The sequence below is a fragment of the Erpetoichthys calabaricus genome, chromosome 5 (genome assembly GCF_900747795.2).
Source record: "Erpetoichthys calabaricus chromosome 5, fErpCal1.3, whole genome shotgun sequence".
In the NCBI taxonomy this organism is placed as follows: domain Eukaryota; kingdom Metazoa; phylum Chordata; class Cladistia; order Polypteriformes; family Polypteridae; genus Erpetoichthys; species Erpetoichthys calabaricus.
In genome coordinates this window covers 216308867-216333706 of record NC_041398.2, presented here as the reverse complement: position 1 = coordinate 216333706, position 24840 = coordinate 216308867, and the positions used below count along the sequence as shown (strand labels likewise).

The following is a 24840-nucleotide window of genomic DNA, read 5'->3' as shown; positions in this document are numbered from 1 at the left end:
ATGTCGACCTATTGATACATGAAAAATGTAATTTTAAATTTACCATAACCTAGTCTGAGCCATATGAAGTATTTTGTGTCTCAGATATATATATATATTTTTATGATTGCACTCTTATATTTATACAGGATTTTATTTCTGAGTTTAACATTAATTATAAGAATGCCTGAAACCTCTTATTAAATCATGTTCCTCTGAAGCTACAATAAAATGATTAATACAAAAGTAAGAGAGTACGTATTGCATATGTAGATACCCCTTTTGCTTTCACTTACTTTTAAATCAAAGAACTAAAGATTTAAAGCTATTTTATTAGTTCCCACTGGTTAGAAAAACAGTTATACATACAGTTAGTTTATTATAGTAATATAAGAATGAATTTACAAACGATGCTTCAAGGATCAAGATATTCACACTAAATGCATAGAATATTGTGAAACTGACATCCGCTCACAGCAAGAGTGCATCCATTACAAGGCAGATCTTGAAGATGAATGAGGCCTGCTGGAAACGAAGGGGGCTAACTGTTGAAAAAGCATACAAAGGACTAACAATTTACATTGATTCTCTGGAAAGGACGTCTTTACTAAAGAGTCATTCTTTTAAAAAAAATACAGAGGGGAAAAAAGGACAGCGCTATCATAGTGAGCACTGAAAGCAGTTAAATCTTATTTTCCTAACTATGCATATTAGCTACTGCTACTGACTGTGCTTTCTATCAAAATACTGCATCCTTAGTCTTCAGAAATAAACTCCTTGCAGGTTTTTCCATGCAATATTCAGCAGAAATTTCCTGTGATATAAAACTCCCGGGAGGCAGACAGAGAGAAATATTTTTAAAAACCAAGCCTGGTTTTATTTTACTGAATATTACCCGTAATGATAGAAAGGCCCAGCTTCCCAGAAGCAACACTTGTAAACCTTCCTTTATTTCTGCCAGCTGGATCCAGCGAAGCAAGACAAACTGCTTTATTAAAGATTAATACAATATTAATCTCCTGAAAGTTAATTTCACAATAATGACTTATAGTAAAATATCAAGATAATACTGTGCTCATTCTGATGCAGTACAATTGGGTGCAATTGAATTCATGAATACATTGTACCGGTATATAAAGCTAAACCAATAATGATCATAGCTGTAAATTCATTGATTACTTACTGCCTTTTTTTGCTGCTTACATTTAAGTTTTTATATTTTCCGGAAGCGTTGCACGGGCATAAAGCTTACAAATACAGCTCAACAGTAATGCAAAGCCTTGCTATTCATATTTACAAAAAGTGGACCACATTATCAAAAGCCACCACTTTGTTGACTTGAGCAATTAAACATACACATTTTTATAAGTCTCACTATTTACTTGTACTTTATATGTGTATATATGTATATATGTATTTTTAATCCAGTTCATGCTATACACTGGGAAATTTTTCAAACTGTCTTGAGAACCACAGCAACACAAAAACATTATAGGGAACACTTATTATCATCATTTGCCTATATGGTCTTAGACATGTCTTTAAGAGAGAAATAAAAATATTAATTGCAACAATCACCTTATTATTAGAAGTTGTCAGATTGTAATCTGGTATAACACGATGGTTTGCTTCAATTTTTTACATAAAAAGAAGCAAACAGTTTCCAAATCCAAGAACATTTTACTTAAATTGAAAAAAAGCTATTTCATTATTACTACATTTATTTCTTAAGATTTCTTTTCTTATTTTAAAATCCAGCGACACTAGATAATAACATGGATACAGTCAAAATGATATTTTAATGGCTTTTAAATGCAAAGTGCATAGTTAAGATCACCAGTGCTCAACATCCACAGAAAGCTGCTTTTGTCTGCTGTGTCTGATGTAAATCCCTACAGAGGCAATTTGTGACTTTGTTTTGGTGATGATTAGAGCTAATACTCACCTCCTAAATGTATTATTAACTTTAAAAAGTTGATCGTTTTAATAACTGGATTTTGTGATAAGGAACATCTGGTGGTAGTTGGCTAATGAGCAAATGTGAAAATGTTAAGCTGTGTTGCAGATCACAGCAGATTAAATACGCTACACAATACACTGAAGATGATAAATATCAATTTTGTAACCTTTACTGATAAGCAAAGCGCATGTAATTGTAGTCTATTTACAAAACAATAAGTGTCCTATAGGCATATGCAATGACGGCAGCTGTAGGCACAAGGAACTTAGACATATTAGTGCTGCTGGTTCTGACACATCACTTGAGTTACCCTTTTATTAAAGCTTTTTGCTTGCATTCTCCGTGGACAATCCATGATTTGTAAGTATGATATGAGGTACCAGCTGTAAGTATAATGATACCAAAGATGTAGCAAGCAATACCAGCATCACGTTCAACAGCTGGTTTTAGTAGGTTACCAGGAATATTTTGAAATAAAAAATATTGATGTTATCAAAAGAAAATGTCAGAAAATGTGATAGGATATTGTAGAGAATATTCAGGCATTTACTGGGTAAATATAAATATACCAAATAATGCTTTTTTTATTTTACAGCAGTTAATTAAATTAATTTAGCTATTGTAAACATTGCATTTTTTCTGCACTGGAATCAGAAAATATTTTAATGACTAATCAAAAATAACCTATTTTTTGGTACATAAGATAGTATTATTTCTTTAACTGCAAAAGACATGCTGGCATAGAGGTTTTTTGATACTTTTTTTTATTTAAGTATAAATAAGGACAAAATCACTATAATTATTGATATACCAGTGGTTGCCTGTTAATATATAAAGTAGATGTTTATGCATGTGTGGTGATATTTAACAGAACCTATTTATACTTATCTTTACAAACAGAAATCTAAAGTATGTTACAGGTAAAATATCTTTTATACAGTAACAAGTAACAGCTGTAAAATTTAGACATTATTCAGCGTAGGGGATATCCGGTGCCAGTGTTGAATTAAGTTTATTAGTCCATAGCAGTAAATAAGCATATTAAGAAATTGTTTAAAAATGATTCCTTCTAATGTGGCACAACACAGCAGGCAGCACTAAAAACAAACGGCTAATCAAAACCTGTGTTTTCTCAGGCTAAAGTTTCCTGTTTAATCTGCAACTAAAGAGGTAACTGGACTGCAAGTGTCTCTCCAGAGTGTGTGCACCTTATTATGATAAATACAACAAGACATTACTACTTTGATGGTGGTATATGAAACATGAGAACTCAAGAACACAAAATATTTCACAAATGATAGGATACCTTTTAGTCCATTCAGCTTGTTTATTTAGCTAATAATAAGCTGTCCTAATATCTCTTCCAGTTGCTTCTTAAAGGTTATCAAGGTTTCTTCTTCAACTAAACATCTCAATAGTTACTCTTTGCATAAAGAAGTGCTTTCTGGTTTCAATGCTATATGCATTTCCCATGAATTTCCACTGTACATGACTTGCCATTAAATTAAAAGAAGTCTGCTGGATCTACTTTATCAACGCCTTTGAGGATTTTGAAAACCTGGATTAAGTAGCCATTTAGCCTCTTCTGATTGAGACTAAACAGCTTTAATTCTGAGTCTGTCAGAGTTTGACATCTCTTTAAGTCCTGGGATGCACCGGATTGCAACCAACTTCAACTGCTGCAATATCTATATATAAATATATATGTTTAAAGCATGACTGTTTTACAGTGTGGGGAACAGCCCGGACACAGACAGGCAGACACGTTCATGTCACCCAACACATGTTTATTTACACTACTATTATTTACAATTATTGCCACACAACCCCCAGACTTCCCCAAAATCCAGGCAAAACCACGATGCCTCACTCTTCAGGCCACCTCCTGTCTCTCCTTCCAAGACCCCTTTTATTCATACCCGGATGTGCTCCAGGTGTGCACCGGCAATCTTCCACCTGACACGCCCCAGTGGGGCGGAAGTGCCGGCTGTCTCCGCGGATGCACTCCGGGTGTTCCCTCTCTTCTTCCCCCCAGCACTTCCTGGTGTGGTGGAAGTACTGGGGTCCAGGGTCCTTCAGGCAGCGGGACGCCCCCTGGCGGTGACCACGGGCCCCTACAGGGTTGGGCTTCCAAGCCCTGTACCCATGGCCCCCAATACAACCAGGGCGGACGCCCCCTCGCAGTCTGGAGGAGGAATGAACCCTCCTCCTGTCTTCCTGGGCGTCCCGGCCGGGCATGAGCCCTGTCCGGGTGCCACAACAGTTACCACTTTTAAATAACAACCTTTCTTACAGTGTGTTAGTTTAATTAGTAATACATTGCAGAATAATTAAACAGAACCAAGCTTTACTAAAAGTATTTGTGATTCACTTTAAATGAGATAAATTCTTCTTTCACAATGTTCACATGGAGAACTTATAAAGTTATCTTCTGACTTTATTAATGATCTATAGTATTTCTTTTAGAAATTAATGCATTACTTAGAAGTTCAGACAAAACTGACCAGTTGATTTATTTTCCATTAACAGAGTATGTCTTGTGATAGGAAGCAAGACCCTAAATATGCAACACTGAACCAAGACGTGCAACATACTAAGGCTGCATTGATCAGACAGGTAGCTAACTGGTAACACTGTTGACTGCAAAGAAAACAGCCCAGTTTCAACTGTGGTAATTTAATAATGTCTTTATTCTAGTAACAAATGCATTATTTCATTAATTGCTGGCTTAGTCTTATTTTAATCGATTACAGCACAATTTTAAGAAGTATAAAACAGAATTGGATAAAAAAAAAATCACAGATACTGAAAAGAGTTTGATTGTTAATGTGGAAAGAAATGTACTGTAGATGTAAGTATAATTTCAGTAGGGAAAAAAAAGTTAAATGGTTATTTCCACTTTAAAATAAAAAAGATGCTAACAGACACAGTTAAGTTTAAGTTTTGGCTGAGTCACAAGAGATGCAAATTTGCGTCTCTTACCTTCCTTTCTTTTCAATTTGGTAAGAGCCTTTATCTTTTCACTTTAAAGATGCACGCTGGCACAGTGCTTAATCTGCACAATTCTACTAGGACAGTGGCAAAAAAAGTTTAAGTTTGAATGTGAGCACTTTGTAAGCACTTTATAAGATGCAATATCAAATTTATTTATTATTTGGCTGATGCCTTTATTCAAGGCAACAATCAACATTTCAAACATACAACTGAAGTCACTTGCTCATGGAAACACAGGGACAGTAGAAGGATTTGAACAATTAACCTCAGAGTCTGAAGCTTAAAGCCTTAACAGCTATGCCACACTGCCTGCCTATTTACGTTAATGTAAGATATTTATGAAAAGTGTGCTATGGGTTTAAAAAAAGAAAAACAAAAAGCTATTTGCTAAAGCACTGGCCTAAGCCTTCAGAGCACAATCCCTCTACAAACAATATATCAACAATAAAGATTCTAGAAAAACATGCACATATGATGTAATAAATGTATTATTCCAGTACTCTGTCTAACACTGCTGTTCTTCAATAAATTCTAAAAATACATTTTTGAATGGACAAGAAAAATCATGTTTATAGCATCCATTTCCTCCACAAAAGGATTGAAGAGAGCCAGAGCGAGTCTCAGCAACATTGGGCTGAATGAAGAACCAAATCCTAGACTGGACACCATTATCTGTCACACTCTTTGTCACATCTTTGTGATGTAGGCGGAAACTGGAGTACTTGCGTAGAAAAGGAAGAATGTACACACATCACATTGAACTATAGTGGTATTATGCTAGTATTCTAACAGGACGACGTGCATTGAGTTTGTGTCCATTTTATTACAGTATTTGCTTCATGTACGGTAGTGAGATTCATTCTGCCACTATGAAGATACCTTAGCATATTTTACAAACAATAATTCACACAGCACTTTTCTATAGTGAACTACATGCATCACAGGGAAAGAATTACTGTGAATCTCCTTTGAAAAATGTTATACTCACGGGTGTTTGTGAGTTTTGTATGATTGTTTATTACAGCTGCTTTCTTAGTTGTTTTAAAGTACAGACACAGTAACAAAAATGTCATTGAACATACTACTCAGAGTTACATATTACCACTAAAATGTTACATTTCAATCTTCCTTTCACAACAAAACAATATCTAAAAACTGTCACAAATGAAAATAAAAGGTAAATAAAACAAACAATACATTTAAAAATAAAAGCAATAACCACTGCTTTAACTTTAGAAACGCTGCCAATCAAGTCAGAAGCCCTTCAGTGCGCAAAGGAAAATGAATCTCCATTAGTTATTTTATTGCTCAAAAGATAGTAAATACCACAGCATATGGTAATTTAAGAATTTGATCTTTGCACAACATTCCTTATCTTTAGTTTTTTCTCAAGTTTCTGTAGAGTTTAAAGCTTCTGGCATCAGCAGAAACCTACAGAACTGTCCCTTAAGGTGGTCAATAGGCCAGAGACAAAGAGTACAGATAAGAGCAGAAAGCTCCACATGAGGTGGGGTCTTGAATGGAGTTCCTCAGGGATTCATGGCAGGACTCTTACTGTTTTCCTATTTACACTAATGACATATGTTCAGAAATAATGAGAAAACTGGTCAAATTAGTAGATAACAGCAAATTTGGACAGACAGTAAGTACTGAGGAAACAGCAAAAACAATTGGAAAATATAATTTAATGTAGACAAGTACAAAGCACTACATGCTGCTATAGCATTATTAATTATAATGTTCAAGATAGATTTAAACGATTTAAAAGAAGCAAATTCTGAAAAGATACAGGAGATTACATCAATACAACACACTCATCCTCCAAGCAATATGCCTAAACAACTAAAAAGGACATTTAAATATTAAGTTTTATTGTAAATTTTTTTTCATTTCATATACTGTATAGTGATTTTATCCTAGATAAAATCTATGTACAAGTATCAATCAATAAAATGAGCATCATCTAAGTACATTTAAGTACAAATACAGCAATGTGTCAACTGCATATTAAATGTAAATGAAAAAGAAAAAATGTAAATGAATTCATACAGAGATCAGAAACAGCTGAATTACTATAGTAAATTAAAATAAATTATATTACAGAAGTGGAGGAAATAACTTGAAGCATTTATTTTGCTTAGCAAAATCTAAGTTAGAAGAAAATGAGTCGGTCAGTAATTCTCAGACCCCCTTAACCCAACGTCGGGTCCCGGAAGGCTGGAGCATACACTGGCAGCACAGGACCGAGGGCAGGGACAGCCCTGGGCAGGGTGCCAGTCTTTTGGAGGGTTGGCTCTCACACATTCACACGTCTTTGAAGATGTGAAAGAAAAACTGGGGTACCTGGAAGAAAAGTCCACACAGACAACAGCCAAGTGTATGATCTGAACCCAAAATGCTGGATCCACGAAGTGGGAACTCTAATCACAGCTCTAATATGTCACCCAAAATTCAGAGCAAATGGCACATGTCACTCTATTATTATTACAGAACTGCCTCAATTTTCTCAGATTTAAAACAGAAGTACCATATCAGTGTACTCTTGGGCATAGATGTTCCATTAATAAAGACATATTTATGTTTTTCAAACACTATTTATAAATATAGAAACAGTTATAATAATTTTGAAAATAAAAACAGCTTCTGCTGATAAATACATCTGCTTTACAATTTACAAGGTTTAATATTGTATAACTTGGCTGCCAGCTTGCAAATGCTTGTCACTTTTGAATTCTGTAATCTAAAGCATGTGCTGAATGTGATTTTAACACTTAATCCATTTCCTTCTTGGTTTTAATTCAATGGAGGGTAACAAGGAGTTGGAGTAATTATGGTAGCCAAAACACCCTTTACTCTGCTCATTTTTTATATTGGAAACTTTCAAGTACAGTAATCCCTCCTCCATCGCGGGGGTTGCGTTCCAGAGCCACCCGCGAAATAAGAAAATCCGCGAAGTAGAAACCATATGTTTATATGGTTATTTTTATATTGTCATGCTTGACAGATTTGCGCAGAAACACAGGAGGTTGTAGAGAGACAGGAACGTTATTCAAACACTGCAAACAAACATTCGTCTCTTTTTCAAAAGTTTAAACTCTGCTCCATGACAAGACAGAGATGACAGTTCCGTCTCACAATTAAAAGAATGCAAACATATCTTCCTCTTCAAAGGAGCAAACAAATCAATAGGGCTGTTTGGCTTTTAAGTATGCGAAGCACCGCGGCACAAAGCTGTTGAAGGTGGCAGCTCACACCCCCTCCGTCAGGAGCAGAGAGAGAGAGAGAGGGAGAGAGAGAGAGAGAGAGAGAGAGAGAGAGAGATAAAAAAAATCAATACGTGCCCTTCGTGCTTTTAAGTATGCGAAGCACCGTGCAGCATGTCCTTTCAGGAAGCAGCTGCACATAAGGTAGCCAACGTGAAGATAATCTTTCAGCATTTTTAGACGAGCGTCCGTATCGTCTAGGTGTGCGAACAGCCCCCCTGCTCACACCCCCCTACGTCAGCGCAAGACAGAGAGAGAGAGAAAGTTGGGTAGCTTCTCAGCCATCTGCCAATAGCGTCCCTTGTATGAAATCAACTGGGCAAACCAACTGAGGAAGCATGTACTAGAAATTAAAAGACCCATTGTCCACAGAAACCCGCGAAGCAGCAAAAAATCCGTGATATATATTTAAATATGCTTACATATAAAATCCGCGATGGAGTGAAGCCGCGAAAGGCGAAGCGCGATATAGCGAGGGATCACTGTACTCTGTTATTACAAAGTTAAGTATCGTAACAGAGGGTAGCATGGTGGACTGCACTGCTCCCTCATAAATACTGTGTCCTGGGTTTAGATTCTGTACCCGTGTATGGTTTGTGGGACTGTGTGGGTTTTTCTCCGAGTACTTTGGTTTCTCAACGTCCCAAAGAAGCATGTGTTGGGGTAAATGTCTATACTGAATTGACCCTGTGAAGGAGTGAGCCTTGCAATAAAATTGTGCCCATTCCATGGTAGGTTCCTGCCAGCTGCAGTAAACGTCTTCCTGTCCTGACTCTGAAGCAGGTTTGAGAATATTATAATAAAATGAAGGAAAAAGTCATTATTATTTTAGAATGGGCTAATAAGGGGAGATAAAGATTTTCTCTAATTTAAGGCCTATTTTTTTGCGTTTGACATCATGGAATGAGAGTGCATATAAGTCAAAGCAAATTTGTTTTTTGCCAAATGAAGGTAAAACCTCTTGTTTTGCCTCTTTTACACTAGCTCTCAGGCTGCAGTCCACAGATGCCTAGTTTCAAACTACATATAATAAGCTTAACTCCATTACTTGTATTACAGTGTTTAAAATACACAAAATGCTTCTCTGTTGGAAATAATGTTTTAATTTTTTTAAATAGTTCAGCTGGCATTGCACACAAATCTGTCACATAGCATGCATTACTCACAAAACCATACCCATTAATATGAGACAGCCATAAATTTAGTACATTTGAAATAATAATTCTTCCAGTGATAAGGCACTCTTGCCACATTAAAAAAAAACAAAAAAAAAAACTTTAATCTACTCATACTGTGCTGAATTTTAACACTTTCAAAATCAATCATAATGCAACATCAGACATATGTGAAACATGAAAACGCACCACAAAACAACAAGTAAACAAGCCTGTTAGCACTGTTTTATTTTATTCTGTTTCATTCTTTCTGTCTTTACTCTGCAGTTTGAGTCCTGTTCTGCAATATCTTTTAAATTATCAGTCAATGGGTGCAAAGACAGGACTTGTTTACAACAGATTACAATATTTTCATCTAAAAAAGCCAACAATTAAGAATAAAGGCCTGCACAGAAATTTTGATTTCTTTACATTTTCTAACAAAAAGGCCTTAATGATTTTCTTATATTCTGTAATAGAAGAAATAACAGGAAACACCAGTGTGAAGAAATATGATGAAAAATTAACAGACTATGCCTGTTAGGCTCTAATTCAGGTACAAAAGGTACTAAACATTTTAAAGATCATTTAAAGAAAGAATACGGGCCAAGGTCGCTACTTGAAAACTTTCTGCTGACACATTCTGGAAATATCAACAGAGCATCGCATCTGGTTCAAAAGTAGGTGTTTGAAATAAATGTGGAAAATAGTCAATTCACAATGCAGCAAAAGAACAGTCACATTGTTCACATGTCTTATGTTGGAGTTAAAGAAGTTTCCATTAGCGTTTAATTTTTTGTATAAATCCACTCCTAAATTATGACTACATTTTGCGTTTGCTCATGCTTCAGTATAGACAAAATACAGAAAAAAAAAATAACACAGGAAATACCACTGACTTAAAAGGTACTGTATCTCCTTAAGATTAACATATCTAAAAACATATCTCACAAAATCTTTCAAAATATCTTAAAAACATAAAAGTTAATTATATACAGCCTTGCCTCATACAATTTAGAAACCTCCTGCTGTGGCCTTAGCACACTTTTATATTGTACCAGAGGCTGATTGCCTTTGGGAAACCAATCTGTATGGTGCCCTGGAGGGGTCTGTAATAAGACCACACTCTCCCTTGCAATGAAATTTAATGTCACCAATCAGCAATACTAACGGAGGAAACTATACATACTTTGATCTTCTCGGTGAAATGCATTTAAGTACTAAGGTGATCTTTGCATTATCTAATTATACTCTTTTGTTATTGTGGCAGATAAAACAAATATATGCAGGCATTCCCTTTAGTGTTTGGCTGTATTACTGCCCGCTCTCTCCACCACTGCCCCATTAATGCAGACAGGTGAGTGGATCTTACTTAGCAAAGAAGTGCAGTGCACCAAAATGGCAGAGGATACTAAATAAACAAAATATCAAAGGTTGAACAGACACGAACCGACTTCACGGAGCACAAAGACAACACACTGTACTGTATATCTTAAACACAACCATCCAGACAAAACTAATCTGATTCAGAAATAACGTATACAGAGCTAGCTTCCAAACTGAAATGTATGAATTACATCTAGTTCTGGATTATCTTTTGGAAAAGTTAAACAACCAAAACACTACTGACAACCTTTTTCCAATATACCTGAGGGTTTTTACATGGAATAATTCCAAAATGTTTGGGGGAAAAATTCAATAGATAAGATACTTTATTTAGTGTGTCAGTCGAATCAAGGGCAAACTATGCCAGAGGGAAGATTTTCATTGCAGATTCAAGCACATGCGTAACAAAGCCGGGGGCCAAGTCAGTTTTATCAATTTATAGCTTGCTTTGAACTCTCTAGGCACACACTGTAAAGGTTTAATACCATTTATCCATTCTCTTCATATTGTTGTTCTGGGGGTTTGTCAAAAATACTGTATGTCGGGTACATGTCACCAAATTCATACAGTTACATTTAGAGCAATAGCATTTTATTTAAGCACGGAAATCAAACATGTGTATGCTATTTTTATCAGATTCCTTTACTATTTTTGCAATACATTATTTTTTTTCCCCCAAATAAAAACAAAAGTTGGATGCCACTCTCATATATTTAATTTATATGCCTGTAAAGTTACGTCAGCCAGATGAGACTCACTAAAATCTAAAAAGTTATTTTTCAGTTATTATTGTTTTTATTTCAATGTTAAGTATCACTCAATCAAAGGTCTATTACTCATTAGTGCCCAAGTCTCTAAGCAGACCTTCAAAGAATATTCAGTTTTGTTCTGAAAAGTTGAACAAGGGCTCTCCCCAAACACATTTTCAATGCATATTTTCTCCTAAATGTATTGAAACCAATATCCTAAAATTTAGAAAATGGGCTGATCACTATACATAACATAAAATTTAGAAACCCAGCCAGGGTCTCGAAGCCCATCTCAGCAACACTGGCTGCAGGGCTGGAGGCAACTCACTCACTCACAACACATACAAATAAATGCACAATCGAACAACTGGCCAATTTAGAGTCTTTGGGATGTGGAAGGAAAACTGAAGCATCTTGGACAAAAAACAGGTGGAGGTCACCATACAGTCAAATTCCAATTTTTTTTTTTTTTTGTGAAAAGAATTCTCATAAAGGAATATTTAGACTGACAAAATAATTGACCTTGAATGTGTAAAAGCAAGTAAAAAAATACTCATATAAACCTTAAAAATCAATGAAGGTTCTGTAATGCACTAGAAAAACTTTGTTTTTGGAGAAGTATATGCAATTTTGATCTTTGTGAACAATGAAACTATGTTCTGTAGGTTTAACAGAAAAAGCAAAAAGTAAGGGCACAACCTACTGAGAAGCAAAGCACCTCACAGAAAAATACCTGCTATAAATCAGTACATATGAGACTTTGCAAATATTATGTTTTCTTCTGTAGAGAAAGACTGCGGCATGGTAAACGAAGTCCACAATAAATATTTACTCGATTTGCTTGATCTTACATGACTATGACAGATCTACTGCAGCTTTAATGTGACAGGGTATGTCAAAGCTCACTTGCTTGTTTTTACAGAATGATTCACATAAACTCCACCTATTAACCTGAACTGAAGTTTCAGAAAATAAACAAATATGAAAAATAAATATTCTGCATGTAATAATACACAGGGAGATATTTTGTTATGATTTGCCTGTCTCACAAAACTCAACAACATGCTTTTATTTAGAAACTAGGCCTCAAGGCATAAAAACAAAATCATTCTGGCTCCAACTTTGAGAAGTGGGCTTTGTGGCCTGCACAAGACAAAATAAAGGCAGTGTCGAAAAAGTAGAGGGGAACCATAAAACCCCTGGCCTATGCCTAGGAGTCTCTTTAATACATTTAATGAATTCATTACCAAAGGAAAAACCAAATGAAAGAAATCAAAATTGCATCCCAGAAAGGCAAGCTGAAGGTTAACAGAGTTTAATCCTCTCACTCTCCAGTTAAGAGATGCTAATCCATAAGCCAAAGAATAAAAAAATAACAATAACCATTACATTATATCAATATTAAAAAAAAAAAAAAGATTACAGCCAAACTGACAGGAGTGTGTGCCAATATCTCAGCACTGACCAAGGCCTTCAAACATATACTGACTTGGGGGCAATCTCATAGCTCCACTATCAAGAGGGTCCACCCCCGTAAGTGCAAAATCTAAAAAGACCTAAGAAATACACAAACAATACAATACAATTAAATAGGAAGAGCAATAAACAAAATATACACTAAAAACAATGTACAAAAAAGAAAACAAAAATATATTCAATAACAAAATGTATAAAAAAATATTCAAAAGACAACAAAAATGTTATATACAAAGAAGAGAAACCTGGCTATAGGTTAACAGTTTTATTTTGCAGTTCTTACTGCAATATGTAAATACAAGCCACCATAATTCTTTTGTGTGATTAAAAGATGAACAGCCATCATTACTCTTTTCAACAATTTCTCAGATTATGAAAGATTTATTTACCTGGCATTTCCCTGTCCGAACATCATACAGTGCCACTGAACCGTGCCGAGCTCCAACAGCGATTCGGTGGCTTCTTTCACAATCGGCCACCATGTAGAATCTGTAAGTAATCATATTTATCAGTTCAAAATGTGCATCTTTCCAGATCTAAAAATTATGAAATCCAGGTGATGTAAACTCTTTACAGATACATAAATATAGTTGTTTTCTTTTCCCATAAAAAAGAGGAAATTTTCAATTAAACACAATTCATTCTGTGACTTTCCTGAACTAAAACAGAACTTATAACACTTTAAACTTAAAAATGAGTAAATGCTTTAACGTTTTGTCAATTAGGTCTCTTACAGAAATACTACTGTACATAAAATACTGTATGTCTTTACACTGTAGTATTATTTCAGCATTAAGGAGTTGAGGCTCATGTTACACTTTTTCTCCATTACAATCTAAAGTTGCTCTTCCTAGATAAATTATCTGAAATTAAATTTGCTGTATATTATTGTTATGTTTCAGCCAGAGTTAAACCCCTAACTGTGGTTTAAATTCCTGTTTTACACATTATTTATCCATTTTTGACTGTTTTAAGTTAACGCTGTTACTTTTGTAATTCATTTGTATTATTCTTTGCTTTTTTATTAGTTTTGTGTATAATATTATTTCTGTGTATCCATGCCTGTGTTACTATGTTCCATGTATTTTGTTGGTGGTTCCCCAAAAGACGGGGCCACCTGTCCATTTTCATCAAGGGACTGCCCTCAAGCATATACAGGGTGAGGAAACACACAGTCCCTTGTGGTTCACTGAATGCACTTGGTGATTTTGGTGAGTTCTAGTGATTATTACTATTGCTGTGTTTTTGTGTATTTATTGGATTTTGGCCTTTTGCTCTGTTTTTCAACCTCTGTTTTAATTTCTGTTTTTTGGGACTTACCTAGTTTACAGCAATTGCATTATAAAGGATTTTACTGTTTATAACTAAGACGACTTCTCTATTAGCATTATGTATGTAAAACTTCCAAAAAAACCTCTGATTACGACATTTTGTTCTTACTTATGCTACGGTTATCTCTTCTGACTCAGCCAATTGCATTTAATTGTTGAATTCTTTGTATAGTGCTTTGTGAAGGAGCAAAGTTCACTGACGTAGCATTTTGTATGTGCTTGTAAAGAAATAAAAGGTTCTGTGAGCAGATATTTTAAACATTGTATCTTTAATACAGGTGGTCTACATGCCCAAACTGAAGAGCTGGTCTAGCAGTGGACCATAACTAATTACCTTTTACATTTACAATTGACAGAAATTGGACATTACCATACAAATTTATTTTAACTTATTGACAATACATAACACATTAAATTACTGAGAACACATTTCAAAATTACAGAATTTAAAACAAAAAGAAAAAATGCTAAATTCAACGTTCATACCTATTTAACAGGTCAAAAATGGCAATAACATATTTTTAAAAACAGCCACAAAACACTATGAAAACAATTCCTGGAAACAACAGTGTTAACTCTTATTTTATTTTTTACTTGCTAAGCATAATAATCATCTTTCTTTTACAGGAGTAAAAAAAATACCATTGTGAGCAGAAAATGGTAACAAATTGTGGTAACACTTGCATCTGGAACAATACCTTACCTACAAACAGCAGGGAAACATTCCTGAAGGCCTTTCTTCTTGACTAAGGATCCTTCAAGGCAATACATTATGATATCCATAACCTTGGGGGAAAAACAACTGTTACAAGAAATAAGTTATAAAAACAAAAACCAAATGAACTACATGGTTCAATATATACATTTTAAAAACTACTGCTGCTCTACTCTTCAGAGAAAGCTGACCAAGGACTTCAAGACAAAAACAACCCAAAAATACAGATTCTAAAGATGTGCATTAGAAATTCACTTTTTGTAAGTCTTTGCAATCATGTGCACTTTATATTGGTGTGTGTGTGTGAATGAAAGCCTCAATCATATATTATGGTCAATGGCTGAAAAAACAACAGTGTTTTATACTGTATTTAGACTGGCTGATAAGTGTAATTCATAACAGAAATCTATACATAAAAATCTGTTTAGTTTTAATTCAGTTATTTGCTATAAATATTTTGAAACCATGTGATCTGGTGGTGCAGCAGCTGGTGTTCATAAGTTGAATATTTGGGGAATTGGGTTGGGATGGACATTATTTCCTTCACAGCACATGAAGTACTAAATATTTTTTGGTAATTGAGAAGTGTTATTGACTCATTTCCTGTTATTAGTGTTAAAACAGGCAATCGTCCTAATTTAAGCACCTTTACTGACACCAATCAATCCAGAAATACACAGTGACAACATGCAAACTCCATGCAGAACCTGGCACTGTGAGGCAGAAATGCTAGCTCTTTCCTAATAATCAGCCTATATGTTAAATCATCTGTACTAAACTTAGTAAACTATAACCTAATTAAAACTAAATTTATACCTATAACTTTTGTTCAGTTTTTATCACTATGATTGAAAGTTATGTGTGCAATTAATCGTTCCCTCAATAAATATCAGTAGATGACCGAAGCATGTGTGTACACAAAATTACCAGAAGCATCAGCCAATACATTTGTGAAATAATGCAATATTTTTGCAAAATAACTTATATTTTTGCAAAATAATGCAATTGTTTTGTTTGAGTGGTTGAAATAAAATTCTTTAGAGATATGTATGTATATACAGTGTATAAATTGTAACAGAAAACAGGCGTGGGCTGGCATTCTGGGTGGGATAGTTTATGGATCATTACCTGGTTGGGTGGTCAGTTTATTGGAAGAACAAAGAGAGAATAGTTGCACAATCTATTTATCTCCCCGACACAATTAGGTGGCAATCCACATGGACAATGGTGCCTACAAGGATGCCCGCAGAGCAGGCTGAGAATTGTACTCTGGCAGCAGAGGCATCCATGCCACAGGGGGAGCTGCAGGGACAAATCGTCCTCACTTCACTTCAATGCCTGACCCAGAAATACCTTCAACTGGTAGTGTCATGGCACGAGAAGTGCTCCCTGGTTCAAGATAAACAGACAGAGTTTCCTGTATGGTTGATCAGAGTTGGGGGGCAGTGGACAAAGATCACCAGGAGGAAAGAGAAAGAGAGAGAAGGTAGAGAAAGGAAGAATTGTGTTATGTAATTGTTATATCACATGTGAAAATTTGTGTTATAATGAATCTTCAGGGCGGCACGGTGGCGCAGTGGGTAGCGCTGCTGCCTCGCAGTTGGGAGATCTGGGGACCTGGGTTCGATTCCCGGGTCCTCCCTGCGTGGAGTTTGCATGTTCTCCCCGTGTCTGCGTGGGTTTCCTCCGGGCGCTCCGGTTTCCTCCCACAGTCCAAAGACATGCAGGTTTGGTGGATTGGCGATTCTAAATTGGCCCTAGTGTGTGCTTGGTGTGTGGGCGTGTTTGTGTGTGTCCTGCGGTGGGTTGGCACCCTGCCCAGGATTGTTTCCTGCCTTGTGCCCTGTGTTGGCTGGGATTGGCTCCAGCAGACCCCCGTGACCCTGTGTTCGGATTCGGCGGGTTGGAAAATGGATGGATGGATGGATGAATCTTCATTTGAGTTTATATTTGTGTTGGTGTATTGGAAGGTGTTTGCGACCCCCTACAGGTCATAATATTTAACATTTCAGAAGGTTATCATGGTAAAGTGCAGGAAAGCTGTTATTGGCAATGCTGTCAAATAAAGCCACATACTTTAGTATCTGTTTTTTGGCAAACAAAATGAAACAATTAAAATGAATAAAGAGAAAACATAATGCCTGTGCTGATAACCATGATGCCTATCATGTACTGTAGCCCCTACTTGATTGTAGCTTGTTAGTTTTGTTTTTCTGATGCAGGAAGAAAGGTTTGCAGCCATTGTATCATAACAAATGCACGTTCAATTATTTGATTATTTTATTTTCTAATAAAGTATATTTATCTGTATAAGACAAAACTTCACCCTTCAATTGTACAGATGTCGAGTTTTGTTTACTAACACTTTTTAAAAGTCTAAGATATATTCAATTGATAATCAAACTGACATTCAGTGTGTGTAAATGTTCGGATAGAGTGAACAACAAAGACATTTTATTTTTTCCACAGTTTGGCATTTTCTGATTTCCTGAATGCATTCTGGCTGATCTAAGACCTTTCATCTTTTGCATCACTGTTGATTCCACCACACTTTCTGGTTGCTTTTGTTTGCTGAATGTTGTTCTAAAGAACATAATGGGCAAAGCTGCAGCCTGAAAAAGGGTAACAATAAGAATCTTTATCCCAGGCACTCAATTTCTCCCTATTGTTATTTGCTGCTTCATTGTCTCTCTCCACCATCCTTAACTACAGTATGTCTTAAATAAATAATGGGAACATAACGATAAAGTAGAGCAGGAGAGTGGCCAATAGAGCCATTCTGTTTGAATTTACAATGCTGGAAACTCACATGGATTCTGGAAAACAAACTGAGTGGGAAGGAGAATGGAATATTTTTATCATGAATGGGTCAAATATGACAGCAGTAGTTTCTTTTTTTCCGGTGAAATTACTGAGATATAAATGATGAAAACTTTGTGCTGTAGTTGAGAGTGGCATGTCCAGCACAACAAGTGTGTACCCTGGCAGCATGACATATACGGCAGGAGCCAGCCCCATGAGGCAGCAGTAAATAGCAATTAGGTTATAATATAGATTTTACCTCCACCTCTTATTCAGATTCAGTATATTATTGTATATGGCAACCCAATCATTGTGCTTACAATTGTGCGAGGCAAATAAAACAATACTTGAATGCGTCCAATAAAATAGCTTGGGACATGTTTTGCTTTTAGCATGGTTCAAACAACAGCTTAAACAGATGCATGGATTGACTGCCATAGAGTGAATAATACTGAAAATAGTATGTAGAAAGTGACTCAGTCGCACAGTCTATTCTTGCCAGTGAATCTAACTTCCACACCACATGCAGACACAGGGAAGACTTGCAAACCTCATACAGGGAGTGCCTTGACTGTTGATTCAAACACAGTGCCCTGGAGATGTGATGCTGCAGTTCTAAAAAAATAAGCTCTGTAGCAAATGCTGGATACAAACGTTCTAGTGCACTAAAGAAAAAGTTGTAAGAAGTTTGCATAGCAGGAATAAAGCTTTGTTTAATTAAATAAGACTCTCACAAAGACTTTATTCAAAAATAAAAATTGCACTCAGACACCCATATCACTGAGGCTCTGTTCACATTACCAGGCTGAAGTCACTCAAATCCAATTTTTTGCCTTAATGTGACGCAAATCTGATGTTTTCAGGGATGTGTCGGTACAGAAATCCAATCTTTTCAAATCAGATTTGAGTGCCTTTCATATGTGATACTAGATTGAATACGTATTTGAAATGTGGCCATGCGACATGAATGAGAATGATCAGTTCGGAATTCATGTATTTTATTGCCTATACACATGGGCTGAGTGCTGCCGTTATCAGCCAGCACTTTCAGCACAGCAAAATGATAATGGAGGAGAGCTAAAGCGGTGACAACAATCATGGTCTCACCATTGCTGGCTTCTTTCTCAAACCCACACTATTGCAGCAGTGCCAGCAATGCCTTCTCAACATAATCAAACACAGCTGACAAACTATTTCCCCGTCCTCCAGAACAAAATGACACGCATACACTAGCTACTAGCTCATTTATTTGGTCAGTTTTAATACCACGAGTCATCTCACAAATATAAAGTTTTTGTTGTTGGTGATACAAATGACTTGTGCACAAAAGCATCAATGTGTGCATGTGTGTCGTTTCAGAGGACAGATACGTTCACACATGCGTGGACTTATGAATCTGAACTGTGAAGACAGACAAATTCGATCAGAGCAAAAATCAGAATTAAGCAATGAGGCTTGCAATGTGAACACAGCCTAAGGTGATGTTCATCTGAAAAGCGTTAACATTTTGCGATACTTTGGCAGTTCTCTGTTTTTGGATTCAGAGTAGTGATTTACGATCATCTGTGGTATTTCTTAATTGATATTTATGAATTACAGCATATTTGACTGTTGTCTAATGTCCTTTCAATCGAAGGTGGCATGTGGGTTTCCTTTATATAAAATTAGGAATGGAGAGATTTCATTGTTTAACAGAAGAACTAGGCATGGCATGGTGAAGGGGTGATATCTGTGCATAGCATGACACATACAAACATTGATGAGAGACTCAGGTTATTCACTGCAGTTTTAAACAACTGAAGTGTCCTTAAATGGGAGGATGGCCTCAGAACAAGTATCCACTTTGCCAGTTTGTTCCACTGCCTGAATGCTATCAGAAGCACTTTGTTTAGGAGAGTGGCAATGTATTGCAGATTGATTAGCACATGGAAATAAGAATTTCCCTGTACACGACATAAAGTCCCTATCAACTCTATAATGATCGTGCACAAGCAAGTTATGGCAAGACAGAAATGGTATGCAGCCGCAGAGTTTTTGTTTGACCAGTGATGACCAATTTCAGGAAAATGTCTGCCAAAACTGTGGATGGATCCCCTGAAAGAAGACAGTGCATGTCGCAAATCAACAGTGGACGAACATACAGCTTTCTAGTGGCATTAGAGTTGATTGAATCTAAGGCACCCAACACATGGGGCACTGATTTCTGAACAGAATCATTCAGTATAAGTCAATGGAGTCTGCCAGCTCACGCTGGACAGCAGTACTTCATGGTTATCTGGGCAAAGTGTGTGCTACTAACAAAGTGGAAAGACAATAACGTCAAGGTGGTGCCAAATTCTGGCTGTTATGGATGTGATACACATAGATGTCCATTAGAAAAATAGGTTGAACTACAGAAAATATTCCTGATGCAATTTTTGCTCCTAACATCAAATTATATCAATGCAAGGTATCACCAAAGACCACTGCGCACACTCAAATGTAGCTACTCCAGGAACCAATATGCTATAATTCTGTTGTATCTTTAATAATTTATGGATAATTTGGCATTCACTTCTGGTTCTTTGTGTCTTTTTGAATTTTCGGATTATGCATAATTCATATTTATTTTTTTCTAAAAGCGACTGTTAAAATTTTTAAAGCATTTTAAATTTATTTTAAGATTTGATTAATATTAATGGCAATATTGTTTTGCTTCATGTGGGTGCCGCTACTTTGCTTGCCGGGGGTTCTGCTAGGCAAAGCAACCGGAGATCACGGCCCATGATGTCACTGATTACAGGGTATAAAAGTCAGGGATCAAGTACTACTGGTTATTTCAGACAGGATAGATACCCACAAACTTTGAGAGTGTCCGTGTTACTAATAGTCTTCTTGGTTTTAGAAATTGTGCAACAGTGTTTTGACTGCCTCTTCGTTTAGTCATTTGGCTGCAACAACAGAGAGGAAAGATTCACATTTTTGACCTTTGCTCATTTTGTGACTTGTTTTTCATCTCCAGATCTCACCTACTAAAATATCTCTTGCCTTTACCTCTTAAGCCTTTACACAGCGACTGTAATGAGTGACTAAATTCTAATAAAAGCAAGATCAGAACAATTTACCAGGTAAAATTAGTAACTGAAGGCTAGTGTGTTATTCATTTGTTGTTAAAAACATGATCTTCTAATTTTTGTGGTTTTGAGGGATTTATTGTGTTTATCTCAGCTAATGAAACAAGAAGTGTAAACTAGAAAAATAAAGCTGGAAACAAGAATCTCCCAATAGTATGAAGCAAAGGATTTGCAGTTCATCAAAAATTTATGTTTACAAAGAACGTATCACACATTTAGAATGTAAAAACACAAGGTCCTCCTATTATCCCAATTTAAGCTACCAAAGTAAGGAACTAACTGTTTGTTAGTTTAACCAAAAATGAAATCCTTCTTTGCACTAAATACATTTTATATGTGAAGTTTTGTGTTACTTTTGTCATTTTTGTTCTCCCTACTAATGGAACTGTTGAAATACATTCACTAGAAGTCTATTTCAAATAGCCTATTTTGTTCACTGTATGCATCTGCTATGAGGGATTACACAGATTCACAAATGGTGCTTGCACACATGACATTTCTAACGATATCAAGGAGAATCTGTGGCACCTAACTTTACTGTCAGTATCATAATTCACTCAGCTATTGCCTTAGAAACTTGGGCAACTGCTATTGGCAAAGTGCATGCAGAACCTCTCTTGACAACAGTGAGGATAAAAAAAAAATCCATACAACTTGTGTGGAGGTATGGGAATAGCCACAGGCATTACCAGAAAAGCTCTGGAGCCAGAGGCTGGAGACTGCGGAACGGCAGCCATCAACAAATTGGTCTGAATTTGATTTTTAATGTATTGAAGAGAATCCTTAGTGGACTGCTATATAGAGGTACTTAAATGTGTTTGATTTAATTTATGTAAGAAAATAAATACTCTATTTATCAGAGCAGATAATGTTTTGGGGTAAATAATTCAGTTTTTTTTTCCCCGAAAGATACTCATTTTTCCATACTTTTGCAAGATAAAATTACCATCCTTTTAATAGAAATTACAACAGCCACTGACTACCTCAAATTGATGCCAGCTGTCATCCAAGCTAGATATGCAGCCCATAGCAGTGATGCACAAGTGCAGTGGCAGCAAATATAAATGTCAGTAAAATGGATGTTGGGAGCACAAACATTTGACCTAACTCTTGAATCCAAGATATAAACAACAATTGACTGTGATTTAAAAGTTTTATTAATTTTTTTAGCATGACAATGTGGTGCTTTTCATAAACCTTAGAGCGATAGTTTTCCATTACATGAAGCTCCCTCTGACTACAGTAATCCCTCGCTACTTCGCGGTTCACTTTTCGCGGATTTTATATGTAAGCATATCTAAATACATAACGCGGATTTTTCGCTGCTTCGCGGGTTTCTGCGGACAATGGGTCTGTTTACTTGCTTCCTCAGTTGGTTTGCCCAGTTGATTTCATACAAGAGATGCTATTGGCGGATGGCTGAGAAGCTACCCAATCAGAGCACGCAGTTAAGTTCCTGTGTGCTGCTGATTGGCTCAGCGACGGAGTGTTGCATTAACCAGGAAGTCTCATCTCACTCATTCATCATTAACGTGCTAATGCTTCAGGGGCCGTGTCCAAGCACCAACAGAAGATGCAAATGATTACAGAAAAGGTAAAAGTTTTGGATATGTTGAAGGAAGGGAACAGCTACACAGCTGCAGGACATCGATTCTCTTTATTTAAAAAGGAGGAAAAGCATATAAGATCTACGGCCGCAGTGTCCTTTAACCAGGGTGCAAAAGGAGTTGCAAGTGGACGTGATAAGGCAGTAGTCTGGATGGAATCTGCTTTAGGAATCTTTGCAACAAGGTCGACGACGTCATGACCGCCTACAAGTTGCTACGTGTACTTCGCTATACAGTAAGTGTAAACTTATCTACCGATTTCATATTGCTTAGCAGTTGTCCCTGTTTTTAATAGAGTAAACGGTGGGTTGTAAACAATACAGGGAGAGTTTAAAAACGTCCAAATACACGTTAAATAATTAAATAAATATAGTGTCCCTACTTCGCGGAAATTCAGTTATCGCGGTCGGCCTTGGAACCTATCTCCCGCGATAAGTGAGGGATTACTGTATTACATTCCAACAATTTAAAATACTTTAAACTATTTTTTCAAGTAGAATATTAAAAATTCTATTACTCCAAACTCATTATACTTACATCCTCTATGGTAGGAATTTTTATATTACTAAGTGGAATATCTGAACTGCTTACACTTAAAGGCTGCTGCTTGTCAGGATAAATCCATGACTCATGAATGTGTTTTCAGTGAGGTGACAGGTAAGGTCTAGTAATGTAGGCAAAGAAAGTGGCTAAGGAATGGCCAGAACCTAACAGTGGCCTAATGATAAGACATAAACACATACAGACAATGGCATTATGCACCTTTATGCCAGTGTAAGGAGTGCACCGCTCCGCTAGAGGGTGATAAACCATGTATGTCTGAAGAATGTTCCACAAGTCAGTCCTATACGGGCACCAAAGACTTTTGAAAACAGAATGGGCACTTTTTTTTTTTTTTTTTTAAACAACGTTTCCAACTGTGCACTGGGCTGCAGCAACATGTAATGAAATGAAATTCATGGAATTTGGCTGCCTGCTATAGAAAACAGACTGGGCCTTTAATGATATATTTATTGTATTATTGTCAACTTTTATTACGAAACATGCAATTAAGAATTTATTTGTACTATGCTCACTACTGTATGTACTATGCACACATGATAATAAACTCCTGACTTACCTTGAACTGGGGGGGCTCATGGGTGGAGGTGTATATGGGGACTCCAGAAGAAACTTTGAGACTGCAATGCTACTTCTTTCAAAAAGTATTCTTATTTCTAGAATGAATCATAGTTTGGGGCTTGACAAGCAAACTGTGCCAATGGGCATTTGAGCGTGGATCTGAGACGTGAATAGAGACAAAAGATTGTCTTTTAGGAGATAATGGCCAGGGAAGGGAATGAACAAGGTGTATTGAAAGGTTTTGGTATTTAGAGTGCAACACTTGGATATGAGTATGTCGACAAGGCACTTAAATCCACAGACAGAGAAAGAAGGCTAATTGTAGGTAGGCTCTGAGTGGCACTTCTTTTTACATTATACTTTGAATAATAAGTTTGTGGTATTTAACCATTAACGTGATATTTTTGTCTCCATGATGTCTCTCTGGGTTTGAGGGTGCTAAGACAGTGTTCCTAATTGTCACATCACATTTAGGTGAAACTAGTTAATTTGGGGGCAGCACGGTGGCGCAGTGGGTTCGCTTCCCGGGTCCTCCCTGTGTGGAGTCTGCATGTTCTCCCTGTGTCTGCGTGGATTTCCTCCAGGTGCTCCGGTTTCCTCCCACAGTCCAAAGACATGCAGGTTAGATGCACTGGCGATTCTAAATTGTCCCTAGTGTGTGCTAGGTGTGTGGGTGTGTGTGTGTATGTATGTGCGCGCCCTGTGGTGGGCTGGCGCCCTGCCCGGGGTTTGTTTCCTGTCTTGTGCCCTGTGTTGACTGGGATTGGCTCCAGCAGACCCCCGTGACCCTGTGTTAGGATATAGCGGGTTGGATAATGGATGAATGGGTGGATTGTTAATTTGGAAACAGTAATCCATAGCACCTGTCCACTACAGCCTTGTATTCGGGTGTACTTGAGACAGATAAAATTCCTCAGCAGAGCAGTAGCTAGTTAATGAAATGGAGACACTGTTATTTCTGAGATGAAAAAGTGTAATTTTAAAGGCAAATGATTACACTGCCACCCCTGACACTAGCTGGTTGGTTCTTCCCAAGGCTGGTATTGAGTTTTAAGCCCCTACGCAAACTACTTATAGTAAGTTTGATGAGGAAATGACCTATTGTGCATTGAGTATTCAGAATTGCCTTGGTATGTAAAGTGAAACAAAATTTTATCCTAGATAAGAGATGGTGTTCAATATTGGGGAA

General features: G+C 36.6%; 1 protein-coding gene across 6 annotated transcripts in view; it reads right to left on the bottom strand.

The window, feature by feature from the left end:
• Positions 1-24840, bottom strand: part of LOC114652243 (WD repeat-containing protein 7) — a 535548-nt gene that overhangs the window by 70347 nt on the left and 440361 nt on the right. For all 6 annotated transcript variants that reach the window (XM_028802521.2, XM_051928322.1, XM_028802524.2 and 3 more), the window contains 2 exons: positions 14996-15078; positions 13351-13450 (listed from right to left, as the gene is read on the bottom strand). In XM_028802521.2, coding sequence (XP_028658354.1) covers positions 13351-13450; positions 14996-15078 — 183 coding nt within the window. The remainder of the gene's footprint in view (positions 1-13350; positions 13451-14995; positions 15079-24840) is intronic.